This window comes from Palaemon carinicauda, chromosome 8, assembly GCF_036898095.1.
Source record: "Palaemon carinicauda isolate YSFRI2023 chromosome 8, ASM3689809v2, whole genome shotgun sequence".
Lineage (NCBI taxonomy): Eukaryota > Metazoa > Arthropoda > Malacostraca > Decapoda > Palaemonidae > Palaemon > Palaemon carinicauda.
In genome coordinates, this window is record NC_090732.1 from 92717583 (window position 1) to 92735971 (window position 18389).

At 33.9% G+C, this 18389-nt stretch overlaps 1 protein-coding gene across 1 annotated transcript in view; it reads left to right on the forward strand.

The window, feature by feature from the left end:
• LOC137644926 (protein big brother-like) overlaps positions 1–18389 on the forward strand; it is a 207091-nt gene that overhangs the window by 36894 nt on the left and 151808 nt on the right. The window contains 1 exon segment of the mRNA XM_068377802.1: positions 608–697. Within this exon segment, the coding sequence (XP_068233903.1) occupies positions 608–697 (90 nt within the window).

Sequence of the window (18389 nt, forward strand, 5' to 3'; positions counted from 1 at the left end):
CGTAAACTTTTATGACTTCAATTCACATATCTGACTAAACTAACTTCAAGTCTAAGAAGGTTAGTTTTTATTAACTCTTCCAATAAATATCACGCCCCGTGGAGCAGTATAAAGATTAAGCTTCTATTGTTTAATGGGGGATAATTTATTAAGTTATTAACTTATTTATCTTATAGGTATAGGTAGGTATCATCGTGCTTAATCATCAATATTCTTTTATTATTGCAATTTCTTTCATTTCTGAATGCTTTTAGATAATTTTACTGAAGTGAAAATTAACAAAATAAGAAAATTCTATACATATTGTAGCCAAATTTTTACAAAGCAATTATTGCAAAGCATGTCCCAAACAACTTCTTTCACCTGCCTATATATATATATATATATATATATATACACACACACACACACATATATATATATATGTATATATATATATATGTATATATATATATATATATATTGTATGTGTGCGTGCGAGTTTGTCGTTTATACGCGTTGTGTTTGCGAACATGCATTTATGTTTGTAGTATCTATTTGATAAGTGCAAATTTGAACTAAATCATTGTATGAGGAAATCACGGTATTGATTAAAAATCTTACACAGCAGGTGCGGTATACGGGCTATCGAGACAGGCCGTCAGAAGAGAGGAGACAGAAGTTCCAGAGCCAATGCAGAGATGGATACACGGAAATTGTAAGTAACCTTTTTATAAAAAAAATTACGTTGCATAATTTATGAAGAATTAAATATTAATTGAACATTATTGCTGAGTTATTATTCATATGCGTAATATGTTATTCTTGATCATTCATAAGTTAGTTATTTGGTGATAGTCTTTCTTCTTTTATAATGGGTATTATCTTGATAATGTCTTTAAGAGTGCTGTCTTGGGAATGAAGAAAAAAATTATTTCTTGGATTGAATCTAACAAAAAACATAAATAGATGATAGAATATCTTTATAACAAGTATACAAAGGTGTGGTAATGATGTTTGTTGATTAAGTTTTTGCAACTTTACGCTTTTAGATAAGATCACAATATGGATATAATAATGAGATTTAGTATGATTTCTTCCTTCGTTGAGAAACATGTCAACAAAATAAAATCAGTCTTACTACGCAGATTATCAAGTAAAATTTCTGAAGTCCTACCAAGCGATTAAGTGCACGGAAAGGTAGGAGCAATCGCACTAATTCAAATTGGTGAAAAAGGATACAAAACGCTGTCTTCCCAAGTCTATCGATTGCTGGACCTTTTCATGCATAAAAACTTGTCACTAGTTCCAGTAGATTTTGTATGCAGTGCACGTTTCCATGAACATAATAACTTCATCAAAATTTACATCAGGATGATTACAGTCATAAAACGAAACACTTGTGAATTGAAACTAGCAAAAAGAGGGTTTCAGGTTTGCCACGCAAACCAGTATAAGTCAATATTTCATTTCACGCCGATTAACGCACAAGTTTGAGTTCAGTTGCCCTGTAGTTGTTTGTCAATGAACTTGGTTCTAATTTATGACTTTCAAAAAAGTCAATCTTATGAAGGTATTAAGGAGTTTGAGAACAAGTACTTACCACCTTCCAATCGCCCTTTTGCATTATCTTAACATGAATTCGGGGACCATTTTAAATCGTATAAGTAGTATCCTCTTGTTGATTCCTCTAAGCTAAGAAATCCTTAAAATCATAAGTAACTTTTTCTTAATTCCATGAAATTTCTTGCCTTATTCTCATTAATATGAACTGTTAACAGTAAACTCTTACACTGTCGTAACTGAGGCTTGATTGTTCTTTCAAAAAGCACTCACGAATTGTGTTGTTTCTTGGCATTACTTAAAATGCAAATAATTACTTGCGGCTCTGCCAAGCAAAGTTCCCACTTTTATCATGAGTCATTCTAACTAGCTTCTAATTTCTTATAAGACTGAATTATTTCTGTTGCCGATGATTGCAATTTTCTTGTGTCTGTTCACATACTAAGTGGTAGGCTAAAGAGATTCTACTCTCATAATAACGTTATTCTTATTTTGCTTTCCGTTAATGATGTAAGAACTAAAAATCGCCCTAAGATTCATAATGTGTTTCCCCTTTGTTTTCCATCTTGATTCCTGTCCCTCTAACCTTACCAGAAGCCGCTGACGTTGCTTTGAAATGTCTCCCAAACGGGATTAAACCTAACGTGGTACGATTGAAATTTTCTGGGACAAATCTATTTCACAGCTGTTAGTCAACTACACAGTTTGGGAAAATCTAATAACGGCTGGGAATAACTTTAGAGATAACAACTCAGATGTCAATATTCTTGCCATAAATATCCGAATAATTTTTTTGGGTTATTTACATGAATATTATTTCAAAGATGTCACAAAGGAATTTAAATAGTAACTTTATGAATTTCACACAACTTAACAACTTTGCTTTAATCTTGCGAATGTATTTCTGTTTGCTTTCTATTAGACAAATCTAATTAACCGTAAAATCCAACTGATACTTCAAGCTAATCAATGCAAATTTAATGAGAGAAAAATCAAATTTGAAAATAGTCAATCACTCACCAGACTCTTATTGGTATCTTACAAGTTGAAATTTCTGTAATCAGAATACAGGAAGTATAGGCAAGAAGATAATCTCTGAAAGAAGCCACGTGTGTCTGAAATTTTTATTGCAAATCCATTATATAAGCTAAACGTTAAATTTTAAAGACGCATTCTGCAGTCTATGGTGGCGTGTTGAGAACTAGAGGGCTTACACCTTCTTGAGGTACTTCTCTAAGGGTATACGGTGAACAGAGAGGAAAAAAAAGAACACACATTTATAAGTATATGTATAAACTCTGGAACAAAACTCTTGTCTAGCACATACAAAGAAAGACCCCCATAGTTCGTGCCTTAATAATATGAGGCCACGAGATAATGTTACCATATCCTTACGTTGGGCCAACGACACGTGAGAGCGGGACCCTCTAGGATTACATTTTGTTTACCGTCCATACTAATCGGCTTACCGCTTGCGCTGCAGCTTTTCAAGGTTTATGGCTATGCTTTTTAGGTTTTCGCTAAAATAAAAAAGGAAAACGAACATGACGTGCTGCTGTTCTTATCCCTTCAAGGGGATAGCTTCAACGACAAGATTTTATCATGCAAGATAAACTATAACGATGATTACGATGAGTCTGGTAATATCCCGAATGATATTGGCAATAAAGTAATAATAAAGAAAATCGCTCTTCCTAAACACTTACTAATTTATCCTTTTGAAAAGAGGATTATTAAACTCCAAATAATTGGAGTGGGGAAAAAAAGGGAAGCTAATGGTGGTTAGAGGATGATCACGGACAGACCTGAAGGGCTTCGCAGGGGCTTCCCTTGCACCGGACGGCCGTATAATGACTAATTAAATCAATATTACAACGTAGATTAATAATCAAGCTGGGAGCTCTTTTTTTTTTTTTATCATAGTCGTGACTCAAACGTAATTAAAACCCTTGGGAAGAGAAAGGAGGGGGAAGAGGGTAAATCTTGTTTCCACTTAGACAGGTAGCGAAAAAATAAATATGGCAAAATACTTTAATTTTTTTTTTTTTTTTTTTTTTATGCTCTTCCTCAGGGAATAATAACTCAAGTTTGATTTATATTGTGATAACAAATGAATACGATACGAAACTCTTTTGTTATCCACACTGAACAGTAAGCAATCTTTAATTTATGAGTTTGGCAGAAAATCATACACTGTACTTATGGTTATGGAACACTAAATGAAACATACACACACATCTTGGATGCATTCTTCATTTCCTGTATATCGAACCTTTCCTTTCCAGCACAACTTAATCATAATCTATGGAACTCTTACTAGGCTTTCCTTTCATTCTATCCCCTAACACCCCTGAATTATCCCTCTCCATTCTTTTGTAAAGGCTAAGCCACCTCAATTACTTTAATTCATTCCTTGCCGTATATTAAGTTTTCACACATTTATGTATTCCAAAATATCTCTCCTTATTTATTCACCTTCCAACACATATAGCACACAAAAACTTCATCTCAACAACTTCAGCCTTCCTTCAATGGAAATAAATATGCAAATTTTTTTTTTCATAAAGGAGAGATGGCTCAAACACCCCTTATACATTTACATCTTGATTTTCACAGGCTTTTCAAGTCTCTTTCTAATATTTTGTGTACAACCAGATACATTTCTTGCATCGCCTGTTCTGTGACTCACCTCGTCTCATAGCTTATATTTGCTCCCAAATAGTTCAATGAATCGATATTCATTCTTCCACCATCTATATTAACACTATTTCATCTTACTTCACTCCATATACCTTCATAACTCCTCGCTTACTTTATTATCTACTTTTGAATTATATTATACTCTTTTTGATAGTTTCTTTATTTCTTTCTATTCCCCATTAGCACAGTATGATATGCAAATTATGACTATCCAACCCTGACTCATTTCGTTATTTGACAACTTTGCTTCCCTGTCCACGGTACTTTCTTTAACTTCTCACTTCAGATTATCCATAAACATTTTGCAGAGCCTTTTGTCTTAACACAGTCTGCTCTTAGAGTAATTTTCACACCCAATCAGTTACTCTCCCTTTCGCGTACTCTAACACATACTTCACATATGAAACTAAAACTTTTAATCCCTCTCAACAACTCATCTGGCCTATTAGAAACGTCCCTGCCTGGCGATATGCCGGAGTAGGGTTTGAGTCCCGCTTAACCTCGATAGATTCGTGTAGTGTCTATAACCTCACCATCATTGTGAGCTAAGGATGGAGGTGGGGAGAATTCTTGGGAGCCTATAGGTCTACATGCTGACATCCACTTGGTCCTAGCTTGGGTAGAAAGGGGAGGGGGCTTGGGCGCTGATTATATGTATATATGGTCAGTCTCTAGGGCATTGTCCATAAAGCTACGAGGTGCATTATTGCAAGAGCCCGTAGTCAATCTACAAGGAAAGCGTTATCCTTCTAGCTAGGGTATTGTTACTGTCCCTTGCCTCTGCCATTCATGAACAGCCTTTAAACCTTTAATCCTTAAACCAACACCTTATCAAATGCTTATCAATAAATCCTATCATCTTGTATGCATCGTATATGTACATATAATTTTTACAGACGTATGTTGACACATTTCTCAGTCTTCATCCGTTCGTTAGAAAATAAGATAATACAAGGCGTAGATAATAAAACTTTAGTTGCAACGATCTTATCCCCTTGTTATGAAAGGAATCTGATGAAAACTGTAATGGACATTAAGCTTAGTATAGTAGTATACTCTGAAGGGATGAGGCTGATTTCATCCAAACAAATGCCTTACTGATTATTCAAGACTGTATATTTTGTTTTATGTTGAAGCACTATATTCTTAATGATTTTTATTATTTCAATATATTTGCTTGTATCTTTGACAAGGAACTTTGTCTTTCTACTTGAAATAAAATAAACTAATGTTAAAGAAAGAAAGGTTAAGCTAAGGATTTTCTTTATTATTATTATTATTATTATTATTATTATTATTATTATTATTATTATTATTATTATTATTAATAATAATAATAATAATGATAATAATAATGATAATAATAACAATAATAATGATATTCTTCTTCTTCTTCTTCTTCTTCTTCTTCTTCTTCTTCTTCTTCTTCTTCTTCTTATTATTATTATTATTATTATTATTAGCAAAGCTACAACCCAAGTTAGGAAATCTCAAGGTCTCCAATAGGGAAAATAGCCAGTGAGGAAAGGAAATAAGGAAATTAATAAACTATATGAGAAGTAATGAATAATGAATATAGAACATCCTAATATTAATAGCAGCACCAAGATAAATATGCCATATAAACTATGATGAGAGATTTATGTCAGCTTGTTCAACATGGAAACATTCGTTGTAAGTTTGAACTTCTGAAGCTGCACCGATTCAACTCCGTGATTAGGAAAATCATTCCCCAATATGGTCACTACTGGAATAAAACTTCTTGAATATTATGTAATATTGAGTCTTATGATGGAGAAGACAAGATTATTAGGATTAATCGCATGCCTATTACTTCGTACTGGATGGTACAGTGTGGGAAGATCTGAATGTAAAGGATTATGAAAAATCTTATGTAACATGCATAAAGAAATTACTGAACAGCGGTACCAGAGATTAAATTTAGATCAAGCATAAGGAATTTGATAGACCGCAAGTTTTTGTCCAACATATCAAGATGAGATTTAGCAGCTGAAGATCAGACAGGAGAACAATAGTCGAAACAAGACAGCATGAAAGAATTAAAACATTTCTTCAGAATAGATTGATCACCGAAAATCTTGAAAGATTTTCTCAATAAGCCATACTGAATGTGTTTCACAAAAATAAATTTGAAATAAAAAATAACACACCATTTTTAAAGGAATCGTATATCTTTATAGAGAGATGAATAATACAGATATCTGGATGTTGAGGAACCAATGTCATGGACCTACTTACAATCGTACTTTGAATTTTGTTAGGATTCAGCTTCATGCCCCATAATTTGTACAATGCACTAATTTTAGCTAGATCTCTATTAAGGGATCAGCAACCCCAGATCTACATTCAGGAAATGGAATTGAGGCAAATAGATTATCATCATCTGCATATGCAACGGACCTGTTTTCTTGGCCAAACCACATGTCATGTGTATATGGTATGAAAAGTAATGCGCCACGAACAGTACCTTAAGGAACACCAGATATCACATTCCTATACTCACTATGGTGCCAATCAACAACTCTTTGTGATCTGTTACCTGAAAATTAAATGATCATACTAAGAAAAGAACCACAAACTGTTCGAGTGTGAAGGCAAGGACCTCAGGATTAACACGGTTAAAAGCCATACTTTCTGACCACAATTACTGGATTTCTGTATAGCATTGAAGATTGTAAGAAGAGCATCACGGGTTCCAAGGAACAGATTATTACCTTCATTATACCTATTTAGACATATTGAAAAAAGACTTCCTACACATCTGTAATCGAATCACTAATCCATTTATTAGATCCTGCATTTTACCGTTTGTCAAATGATGCTCTCCGGTCGGAGGGTCTGCATGTTGGCAACATACTTGGATCCTTATCTCACGGACATAATTGCTACCTGTATAAATAGTGTTTATTTTTCCATTTTATGTTAATACCGTCAAATTATTGCTTATTTGTCAATCTTAAAATACCTCTTTGCTAACAGGAACTTCTTCCTGCCTTGGCCTTTAGAATCAAAACTTTCTACTCGCATAGCATGTTGAGCGCCAACATTCTCGTTTTCCACTAATTTTTCTATCTAATATTTAATAATCTTTTCTCTTTGTCTCCCTTTCTCACTCAGTGACATGTAATTTACAAAATAAATACCTTTTATCTTGTTTTATTTGAATATGTGTAATTCTTTAAAACAATAATAAATTATTAAGTTATTCCTCACTAGTGTTAATTCCTTGATGTTCCCAACCTACATTCATAAAAACTTTTTCTAGGCATGCTTTGAATAATTCCTTTCTCAATCGGAATTTTCTCACTCTTCAATTGTTTTAACATAAGATTAATTTATGCCTTGCCTTGTTTTTGAAGGGCTTTCATTACTGGTGAAGTTTTGACAGAATTAAAAGCTTTTCCATAGTCTATAAATACCACACATAGTGGTTTGTCATACTCTGTTGATTTTCCATTAGCGGTTAATTACATGGATATGGTCAGTTGTTGAATATCCACTTCTAAAGCTTACCTGCTCTCTTGGTTTTAATGATTAAAGTCTAGCTGTATTTCTATTTGGCCTAATATGGTCTTTGTAAATATCTTATTTATTAATGAAAGTAAACTTATTGGGAGGTATTTTTTCAGGTCTCTTGTGTCTCCCTTTATGTGAATATATAAATGTAAATAAATAAATATATGTATATATACATACATATATATATATATATGTATATATACACACATATATATAAATATATGTATATATGTATATATATACACACATATATATATATATATATATATATATATATATATATATATATATATATATATATATATATATATATATATATATATATATACACATATATGATGTTAACTTGAATATTGAATATGTGTTCGATTTAACATTAGCAGTCATGTGATATTCAAAGCAGTTTACAGCTTATACTAGTCCCAATAGGAGAAGCCCTTTCCCCATTCCCTTGCCCCAGCCCCATGGTTCCCCAAGGTAAATAGGACAATCATTTTTATTGGGTTTCCTTTACGACGTCTTGACATGTAAGCTTAGACAGTCATGAAGAAATGTTAACGACTTCTCCCCCACTCATTTTCGGTCTCAGGTGACCGTTCTGTTACTTCCTAAGGATAGGTGTTCCGTTGTAAAGATGACGGTGGGACCTCATTTCTAAGATTATCTTAGACAAGCCAAGGCAAGGACTTCATTCGCGTGTGAAGTGGAAGGTATTTTTGTTACTCTCCCTCTCTTTTCTTTTTCTACGCGTCCGTCAGAGTTGTAGGCTAGTTACATAACCCTGGCATGAGGTAATATTTTCCATGTAGTTATTACTCTCACATATACTACTGTATGCACGGAAATATTTACAAACAAAGTCTTGCAAGTGAGGTGAGTCACACGCTCACACAAACAAACAGCTACTGAAATTGGCACCATTATAACTTAGTAGTACGCAATTACAGTCGATTTCAGGGCCGAATCCCAGCACCTTATCGATTTCTCGTAACGACACAACAGAAAGGAAACCCAAATAATCTGTTATGTGACAGACAGAATATTATACAGTCACTGCTAATAATGTCACAATAACACACTTTTTGGAGTCTTACAGACGTAGTCAGGTTTAGTGACTAAACCGAGGACGTAAATATTCGAGCATGTGCTCTATATCCTGACAGATATACATTGCTTCGGGTTTACTTCAATGCAGATATAGAAAAAGAAAACGGAAAAAATTTATGCAAAAATGCTTCAATGGTCCCTTCCACAGACAAAAAAGGCAGTTGCCTTTGACTAATGTTATTATTATAGGCTTTGGAGTGCTTTGAATTGGTCTATGAATATTGGCCAGAAGGCACGGCTCTGAGGTCTGGGAGGCTAATCAGCGTTCATGTCCAATAAGGGACAACCCCGCAGTTGCAGTTTGAAGTAGAAAGGTAAGAGGCTGGACTGCAAGATGAAAGATAGAAAGTGGGAACGGGTGTATGGTAGAACGGTAAAAAGTGAGTTTAGGTAGGGGTCGAATAGTTGCTGCAAAGACCTTTAAGTAATGCCTACAGTTAACTGCTTGAGGTACGCTGAGGTACTACCCCCTATAGGGTGGATTATAGATGTGAATTCTAAAACTGCAGTATAATAAAGCAGTAGTAAATTTGACGTAATCATAATAAACCACAAATTTATGTTATTAATATACAGACGAATGCATGCTGTTCTGTTTACACAATACCGGATGCTATATATGTTTCGCCAGTTAATGGTGACATCATTAAACAAGTAAAATGGCACAAAAATGGGTGCTGTGAACATACTTTTCATGCTCTTAACCAAGTTTTCTCCTACACAACGGCTGCAATGCGCTTAGAATCTAGTAAACAGCCATATTTTGAGGCAGAAAAAATTACTGCTAACGGTTGTGTATCATGAGACCTTACTTGAACTAAAGTGTTGTAATTATCATCATCATCATAATGTAAAAAGATTCTAAATGCAATTTTTAAGAAAAAATGAATCGCTTATTTCATAATAATGATCGCAACAACCATCAGTTGGAAACAGAACCTCTAGTAATTATTGAACACTGTGAATACGAATATACATAGTAGGTATCTTAAAGGCCAAAATGTTTGTCAAGGCATGTAAGGTATTTTGTGCAGTCTGTGTTTTATTACGAAACAGAGAAAATGGCCGACATGGAACCCACACAGATTCCAATGGTATAAATTTGAGAATTGCTACTAGCCCGCAAAAAAGTGATCGGTTTCTTATTGTTCTTTATATGAGACAAAGTAGTAAACAAACTGTGGTGGCCAAAAATAAAGAAATCGAATACTTTATTCCTCTCAACTCCCATCTTAAGCGATGAAAGATATGTTAAAACTTAGTAACCAAACGAACACGATTAGGAGATGAACTGTAGTCCCAAGTGGTAATGTGTTCTCCGAAATGATCGTCGTACTCCTGCACCATGTTCTGTGCTAATTTAGTTACCTTGTTTTCAGTATCCCCTACAAATAGGTTACAAAAGTGTCCATGTATCTCCCGACCATATAACTTAAGTAGCATGCTCTTGACACTTATCAATTTTACATGTGTTTTAGAATTCAGAACCATTCTCATTGTCAAATAGAGTACTAAATTTATTTGTACGTTAACATTTCGGCTACAAAAATCTCTCTCTCTCTCTCTCTCTCTCTCTCTCTCTCTCTCTCTCTCTCTCTCTCTCTCTATATATATATATATATATATATACATATATATATATATATATATATAGAGAGAGAGAGAGAGAGAGAGAGAGAGAGAGAGAGGGAGAGAGAGAGATAAAGGAAGACATTCCCAAAACCTATTCTCAACTGCATTACCTTAACATTGCTGTTTAGAGAAGTTCTTGTGTAAATGTATTTTTGTATTCAGTAGTAAGAAAATGGTAAATAGTCCAGGCTGTGAGACCAAATTGTTTCCCTCTTATCATCCCACGCTTAGTCTTACTCTTTATCAGGCATTAATGTACAGGAGACCCTCATGATGACCTACGGTTGTGGAAGCCGATGTGGTAACGTCTCTGAGTGGTAAAGGTCAGACTGAGATTCGAGTCCCGCTCAAACTCGTTAATTCCTTTGGGCGCTGCATCCTTACCATCCTTGTGAGCTAAGGATAGGGGGTTTGGGGGAGCCTATAGGTCTATGTGCCGAGTCATCAGGAGCCATTACCTGCCCTTTAAACTTTTAAACCTTTAATATCGCTGGTGGTAGACAGCTATTTTTTTACGGCAGGTTTCAGTAGTGGTTTAAAAATTGTCTTTGAGTGTATTTGTGTTTAGGTCAAGTTCAACGTTAGTTTTCTATGAATTGGATTGGATGTGTGAATTTGGGCCAGAGAGCTCAGCACCGGGGCCTGGGAGGCAGTTCAACGTCCATATGTAACATGAGGAAAACCGTTTGGTAGCATCATGACGTAAAAGTTGTAGGGATGTAGAAGGCTAAAAGGTAAGTGCAGTTATGGGACGAAAGAACGCCGCAAAGACCTTTAAGTAATGCCTATAGTGCACCACTTGAGGTGCACTAACAGTACTACCACATTCAGGACAGATTTCTATGAAAAGTCTTCAAGCCAGAATAATAATTACATGAGCATAAGCTCAAGTAAATCATATGATGATGCCATTCTTTTTTCACCATTATTGTTCCTTGTACCACTATTTTCAATGTACTTTAGTTCAAATCTTGATATAATAATAATAATAATGATATACGAAAGAAACTGAACACTTTTCTACTTTCAAACTAACACAAACTACAAAATATTTACTTTTACGCTTTTCTGTTTTTGTGATGTTCTGTTCGGAAGCGGGTCCGCTTTGAACTTTCTTTAACCAAGAAAAATACCCGTAATTTACCATTCACCTATTAATGTGGTGTCTTGATGCAGCCATAATAGATTTATTCCTTTGCCCATATTGTCAATAAGATTTACGAGCATAGCCTCATTTGAATGCAGATATAATGCATGAATGTTTTACTTTTTCGTTATTTTTTTTTCAATATCTACAACTTGTATATATTGCATATGAGCTCATGTCGTAGTATAGATATCTTTTGGACATAGATTTAATCTCCAGAATGAGTAAAACACTGTAATGAGGTATGAACTGCGTGTGTCACTAATCTCCTTAATAAATAAATAGATAAACGAAAGACTGACCCAAGTTTTTCCAACATTATGCAATATAAGAATGAAGTGTCGATGTACAGAAGCGCAAATAGCTAGTACTCCAGAATAAATAGAGAAGTAAAAAGAAAAAAAAATGGAATCCTGTTTGTTGTTTAGAATTCAAATGGTGATCCCGAAGGTACGGATGGCTGTTGATAAGACTTGAGACTTAAAAGGCAGAGCCTGTGGGAATTCTAAGTAGATGACGTTTCTATTGTTATGGAGACATTCGTCCAGTGGCTATGAATTACGACCGACACAACAATCCCATTTAGAGTCCACGTTTTCAGCTGATCAACACAATGGTAAAGAAAGAGAGAAGGGAAGAGAGGACCTCGTCCTTTATTATGACGTCATGAGTGCGAAGGTACATGCAGCATACGCCGACGGGCATCACAGAATGAGCTCGCCTGGGATCAAAAACCGCTCAGATTATTTCCTAACACTAAAGGGTAACGCTCGAAAAAAGGCAAACTTATTTGAACAGAGAAATCAGGGGAGGATTTTTTTTTTAAAGTAACAAAAGATGCTGATTGAATACTTCTGTACTCTTCCAGAAGTAAAAATAAAATGAATGTAATTACAGACATGATTTTTTTTTTCTATTTCCAAACTATGACACACGAAATTCTAGTACAGGTTCTGTGCTATGTCTCCTGGGAAGTACACTGGTAATGCGGTCGCCTAGCATTCGTATAGCAGCAGATTGATCACAGCTTGGGACCGTGAGTTTAATCTGTTTACTGGAGAAGATACTACTGTGGTTAGGCACCGCAGTTGGGAGTTGGGGCAGCTTAGCTGACTTTTGGATTGGCTTCGCTTTGGATGATACTGTAACTAAAAAAGCTTTATTTTTTTTTTTTCAGAAAACGATTCTTTATTATCTTTTAGCTTATCGGTCTGTCTTTTTGTTTGTTTAAAATCGCAACCGAATGAAATAAACTCAGTGATATAATCAGAATAGTCTATGTTGTAATTCAGAAAAAAAAGTCGCTCTAAATATCTTTTGAGGACAGACACCATTTTGGAAAGAAGAAAGTAAATATAAACACAGTCAGTTCAATTAAGATAAACACACAAAAGCTATGCCTACTTCCAAGCATATACAAACACAGTTTGAGCTCTCAGAAGAAAAATATGGGTATTATAGAATGTCTAAACTTCAATAGAAACGTTGCGAGACGATATCCGCTCTAATATTGACCTTATATTTTTACTTCCCATTATGGAATTATCTTGTAGGCCTATTCCACTATCTATACACACACACACACACAACACACACACACACACACACACACACACATATATATATATATATATATATATTTCATATGATTTATTAATATAAAATGAATGTGGTCTTGATGTAGAATTTATTTTGTTAAAATAAAGAGTAACTAACAAAAGATTGTTCCTCCGAAACCATTACCCAATTCAGATAATCGTATAATCGTGTGTGTTTGCGTTTGTATATATATACATGTATATACAGTATATACACACACACACACACATATATATATATATATACACACATATATATATATATATATTACACACACACACATATATATATATATATATATATATATATATATACATATCATCTGTTAGTGGTCTACTGCAGAATAAAGCCTTCAGACATGCCTTTTCCACTCCCATCGTTTTATGGTCTTTCTTGTAAGTTTATATCTGCAAATTTTCTTAGTTCGTCAATCCATCGTTTCTCTTCTTCCCCTGCTTCTTTTTCAATATCTAGGGACCCATTCTGTTATTCTTAATGTCCACTATTATCTGTCATTCTCATTATATATCCTGTCCATGTCCATTTCTTTTTCTTACATGTTATTATATCCTCTACTTTAATTTGGTCTCATACATATGTTTTTCTTTTACTCTCTCTTAGTGTTAATCCCATTATATCTCTTTCAATAGATCCTTGAGTTGTAACTAGCTTATGTTCTAAGACATTAGTAAGGATCCAAGTTTCAAATGTACAAGTTAATACTAGTACGACTATCCGGTTAAATACCTTTCTTTTTAGAGAAAGTGACATTTCACTTTTCATAATCTGTTTTTGTTTACACAAAGCTTATCCTTCTTTTACTTTCTGTCTCATGTTCTGGGGAAACACTTACTGTCTATCCTAAGTATGCATATTAATAAAAAAGCTCTAGAGGTCTGTCCATAACCCTTATTTGTTGCCTCTCTGCATTTTATCTTAGTTTTACTCATATTGATTTTCAGTCCTACATTTCTAATTTTTCTATTCAAATCTATCATCTTCTACAGTTACTTCCATGAATCACTAAACAGGACTATGTCATTTGCAAATATTAAGTTGTTGAGGTATTCCCCATTAATATTGATTCCTACATTTACACAATCTAAATTTTCAAAAACCTCTAGGCTTGCTGTGAATAATTTAGAGAGATGGGGTCTCTCTGCTAACTCCTTTCTCACTGGAAATTTCTGACTAACTTTATGTTGATTTAGGAGGTACTTCCCATATAGATATCTTCAAGTGCTTTATCATAGGATTATCAATTCTTTGTCTTTGAAGGGCTTTCATTACTCTTGAAGTTTTGGCTGAATCAAAAGCTTTCTCATAATCTATAAATGCCGAAAAGTCTGGCCTAATCTTTATGCTTTCTCCTCTTTCTTCATACACGTCATAACACTTATAACCGAAAAATTCTTTTTTCACTCAAGGGGTTAACTATTGCAGTGTAATTTTTCAGTGGCTATTTTCCGCTTGGTAAGGGTAAAAGAGACTCTTTAGCTATGGTAAGCACTTTTTCCAGGAGAAGGACACTCCAAAATAAAATAATTGTTTTCTCTATTCTTGGGTAGTGCCATAACCTCTGTACCATGTCTAGTCTCTTACTTAAAGGTACACTCATGATGCCCACTATTCTATCTGTTTTAGTATTCCTTTACCTCACTGAGCTATTTTCCTTGGATCCTGCTTTCCAACTAGGGTTGTATATATATATATATATATATACATATATATATATAAATATGTATATACATACACATATGTATTCCCACACACACATATATATATATATCTATATGTATGTATCTATGTATATATATATATATATATACATATATATATATATATATATATATAAAGATATATATATATATATATATATATGTATATACATATAATAAAGAATATCTACAGTATGTATAGGTAAAGGCTACAAACGAAATTATATATTCATAAACCCTAATACAAAAATTTTTTTAGAAGAAAATTTATTGAATCATAAGGAGTCGGATACCTGTAGAATCTTCTTTACATTTCATCATTATCTTGTTATATTATGCATAAAAAAACAATGTACTAATTATGTAGAACGAAGACTCAAACTGGAAGGAGTTATAAACAAAGAGTAAAATCAAAAGTAAGAACATTTAAACAGTGTCTAAATCATTTTTTTACTAGAATAGTAAACCAGATAAATAAACCAAATGAAAAATGTATATTACACATAACTAATTCTTGTAAGAGAGCACTGAATATGTATACAAATGTTTTATGGTAGGTGTTATGTTGAGGAAAGTTGGCAGACTCCCAGCAAACAATATTCTGACCGAAGCAGTGCTTGTGCATGAACGACTACCATTTCGTGCCATAATTTACATGTAACAGAGTCCAATCCCACCCAGAGAAAATGATTGTGTAGTCTCTTTTATATTCGTTTAGAACGACCATTTTATTTCGTTTACTCTTCAATTATTTTTTCCTTTCCTCTCTTTTCCCGTTCACCGGTAACCCCACCCTTATTTCTCTTTCCTACTGTACGTGATGGAGACTATTAAAATGGACCTGATGTTATCTAGTAATTCCCTTGGTTAATAAACACGCTGTAATTATTTCATACCTTGCTTCAGGGGCCCGGCTTCTGTTTGTTTACATGATTCATAAGCGTTTTGTAAAAGGTCTTTCCTTTATACTTAGAGAGAGAGAGAGAGGAGAGAGAGAGAGAGAGAGAGAGAGAGAGAGAGAGAGAGAGAGTGGACGGGGGTTGAGTCATAGATACAGATAAACATATTCTCTATAAAAAAAAAAAAACATATTCATGAAAATACTAAAACTGTACAAGGCGATGGTCAAAGTCCTCCCATTCAGGCGATCACATATTTGCATACGTACACGAAAAGTCACACATGCAAATGGAAAATATAACCAGGACACACCTAAAGAAAATAAAAACAGTCACTAAACTCTGCATAAGAAGTAAACAAACAAGTCAGATTGTGCTTGAAGGTATCGAGAAAGAAGTCCAGCTTGCAAGCGTAGGAGATTTTCATAAATTGCAAATGCAAATACCTTCGCATCAGGCGATAAGAAAAAAAGATCATCACTTTATTACTTAACCTCTTTGCTTTATTCGTACTTTCGGCAGTTCAAAAGGAATACGCGACTTTAAAATAGACACCTAAAACAAGTCATCAGGTCCACTGCATAAGAAAAATATTTTCTTTATATTTAATTACGTCTAGATGCAAGCCTCTTTATTTAAGTGTCGATTATATAAAAAACAAAAGGATTTCTTCGGAATTACACAGAATAAACATTTGTAGTTAACAGAGAAGAATAACATTCTTACAAGCGCATCGCCTAAAATGCTATGGTCAGTAATCTCTCTCTCTCTCTCTCTCTCTCTCTCTCTCTCTCTCTCTCTCTTTGTACAGTAATTGCCGGCTTCATCTTACCAGCTAGATTCCCAAGATTCATCCCATGCAAAAGTCAGTTATTTAGGCACATTTCTTGGTCAATCTATTCCGGTTATATTAAATCAAGCAATGAAATATGTATCTAATAGTTAATCTTATGCAAATTGTCAATTATCATGGAGCTAGCGACTTCATTCCCATAAACTCTAATATAGAGTCATACTCTTTATCATGGTTCTTTATAATGATCAGTATTCAATTTGATACACATAGATGCAGCTTAGGATATCCTTTATGATTTAGCCCTTATAAGTATATATATATGTATATATACTGTATATATATCTATGTATATATATATATATATATATATACACTATATATATATATATATATATATATATATATTCCAGTGATAATGAGGTACAGAAAAGAAAAAAAAAAATATGAATTCAATTCGTGATGAAAAAAATATTATCTATGCTTATTCGGACCAAAGAATAAATCACTTTGGCTTTCCTGTCCGAAAATTAAACTGGCATGGTATCGGTTATTTAAATTTCATTCGACACTTATTTGCGGAATGACAATGTGATACCATCGTATTTGAGAGTACGCGCAGCGATATTTAATCACAAAACGTACAATGAATGACCGATAACATTCGTATGGTATCACCAGTATCATCTCTAGAGAGGAGGGTTATGTGGCTGATGGAGAAGAACGATAAGATAAACATAATGAATTTTTAAGCAAATGATTATCATTCCTTCCAACTCCTGACTATCTCTCCTTCCTTTCACTCCTCCTCCTGTCTTTGTTTTATGCTTTGCCCTTTCCTCCTTCGATCGATAACCTCTTTCCTCTGATCATTGTGATGCAATGCATAAGTTTCAAATAATTCCAGCTATTACAACCCCTCGTTTCTGCCCAGTCATTTTATGTATCTCAGAGAGGAAAAACGCCCGAGGGTTGGATTACGAAGCTGTCCTTGATATTACCTTTTTAAAGATGTCATTCCCCAGAGCAATGCGCACGAAAGGATTAATAACTATCTGACTTTCATAATAGATTTGACATAATTTTTCTTGGGATTAGCTGTTTCTCGAAGGACTGATCTGTAAAGCAATTGATTGTTACGATGTGCCACAAGAACTAATGTCATTCTCAGCGAAATTTCTCTGATATCATAGATACATAGAATATACAGTATAACAAGGTTTGAGAAAAGATATCTACAGTGATGGCTATTATAACTTGAATGCGATTGATAAATAAATAATGATATGGCTAAATGATTGCGCATCGTAATTAGGGAAAGAGATATCTAATAAGAAAACTAATTTTTTAAAGATAGTGAATACTGGTGTTATGATTCCCAATCACTTTTTTTAACATAAAAATATGATAAGATGTATGGCATAAGCATGCTGTTCATAAGCCGTGCTGTGTAGTATAGAAATACAGGATAACATGGCTACATATGAAAGTAAAGATGATAGTATCAACAGTAATAATGATAAAATTCAGACAGAAAGAGACACTATTTTCCTTTAATAAACTTTGCCAGCGACCAAAATCGAGTTAATTCGTCTTTGAGCCATGTTCATTATTACATTCGGGTCACGAAATTCGTATTGACCCCTAACCAGAAACGACCTGAGACCATTCTCAAAATCTCTTAAGTTTAATTTTAGAATAAAGACCGAAGT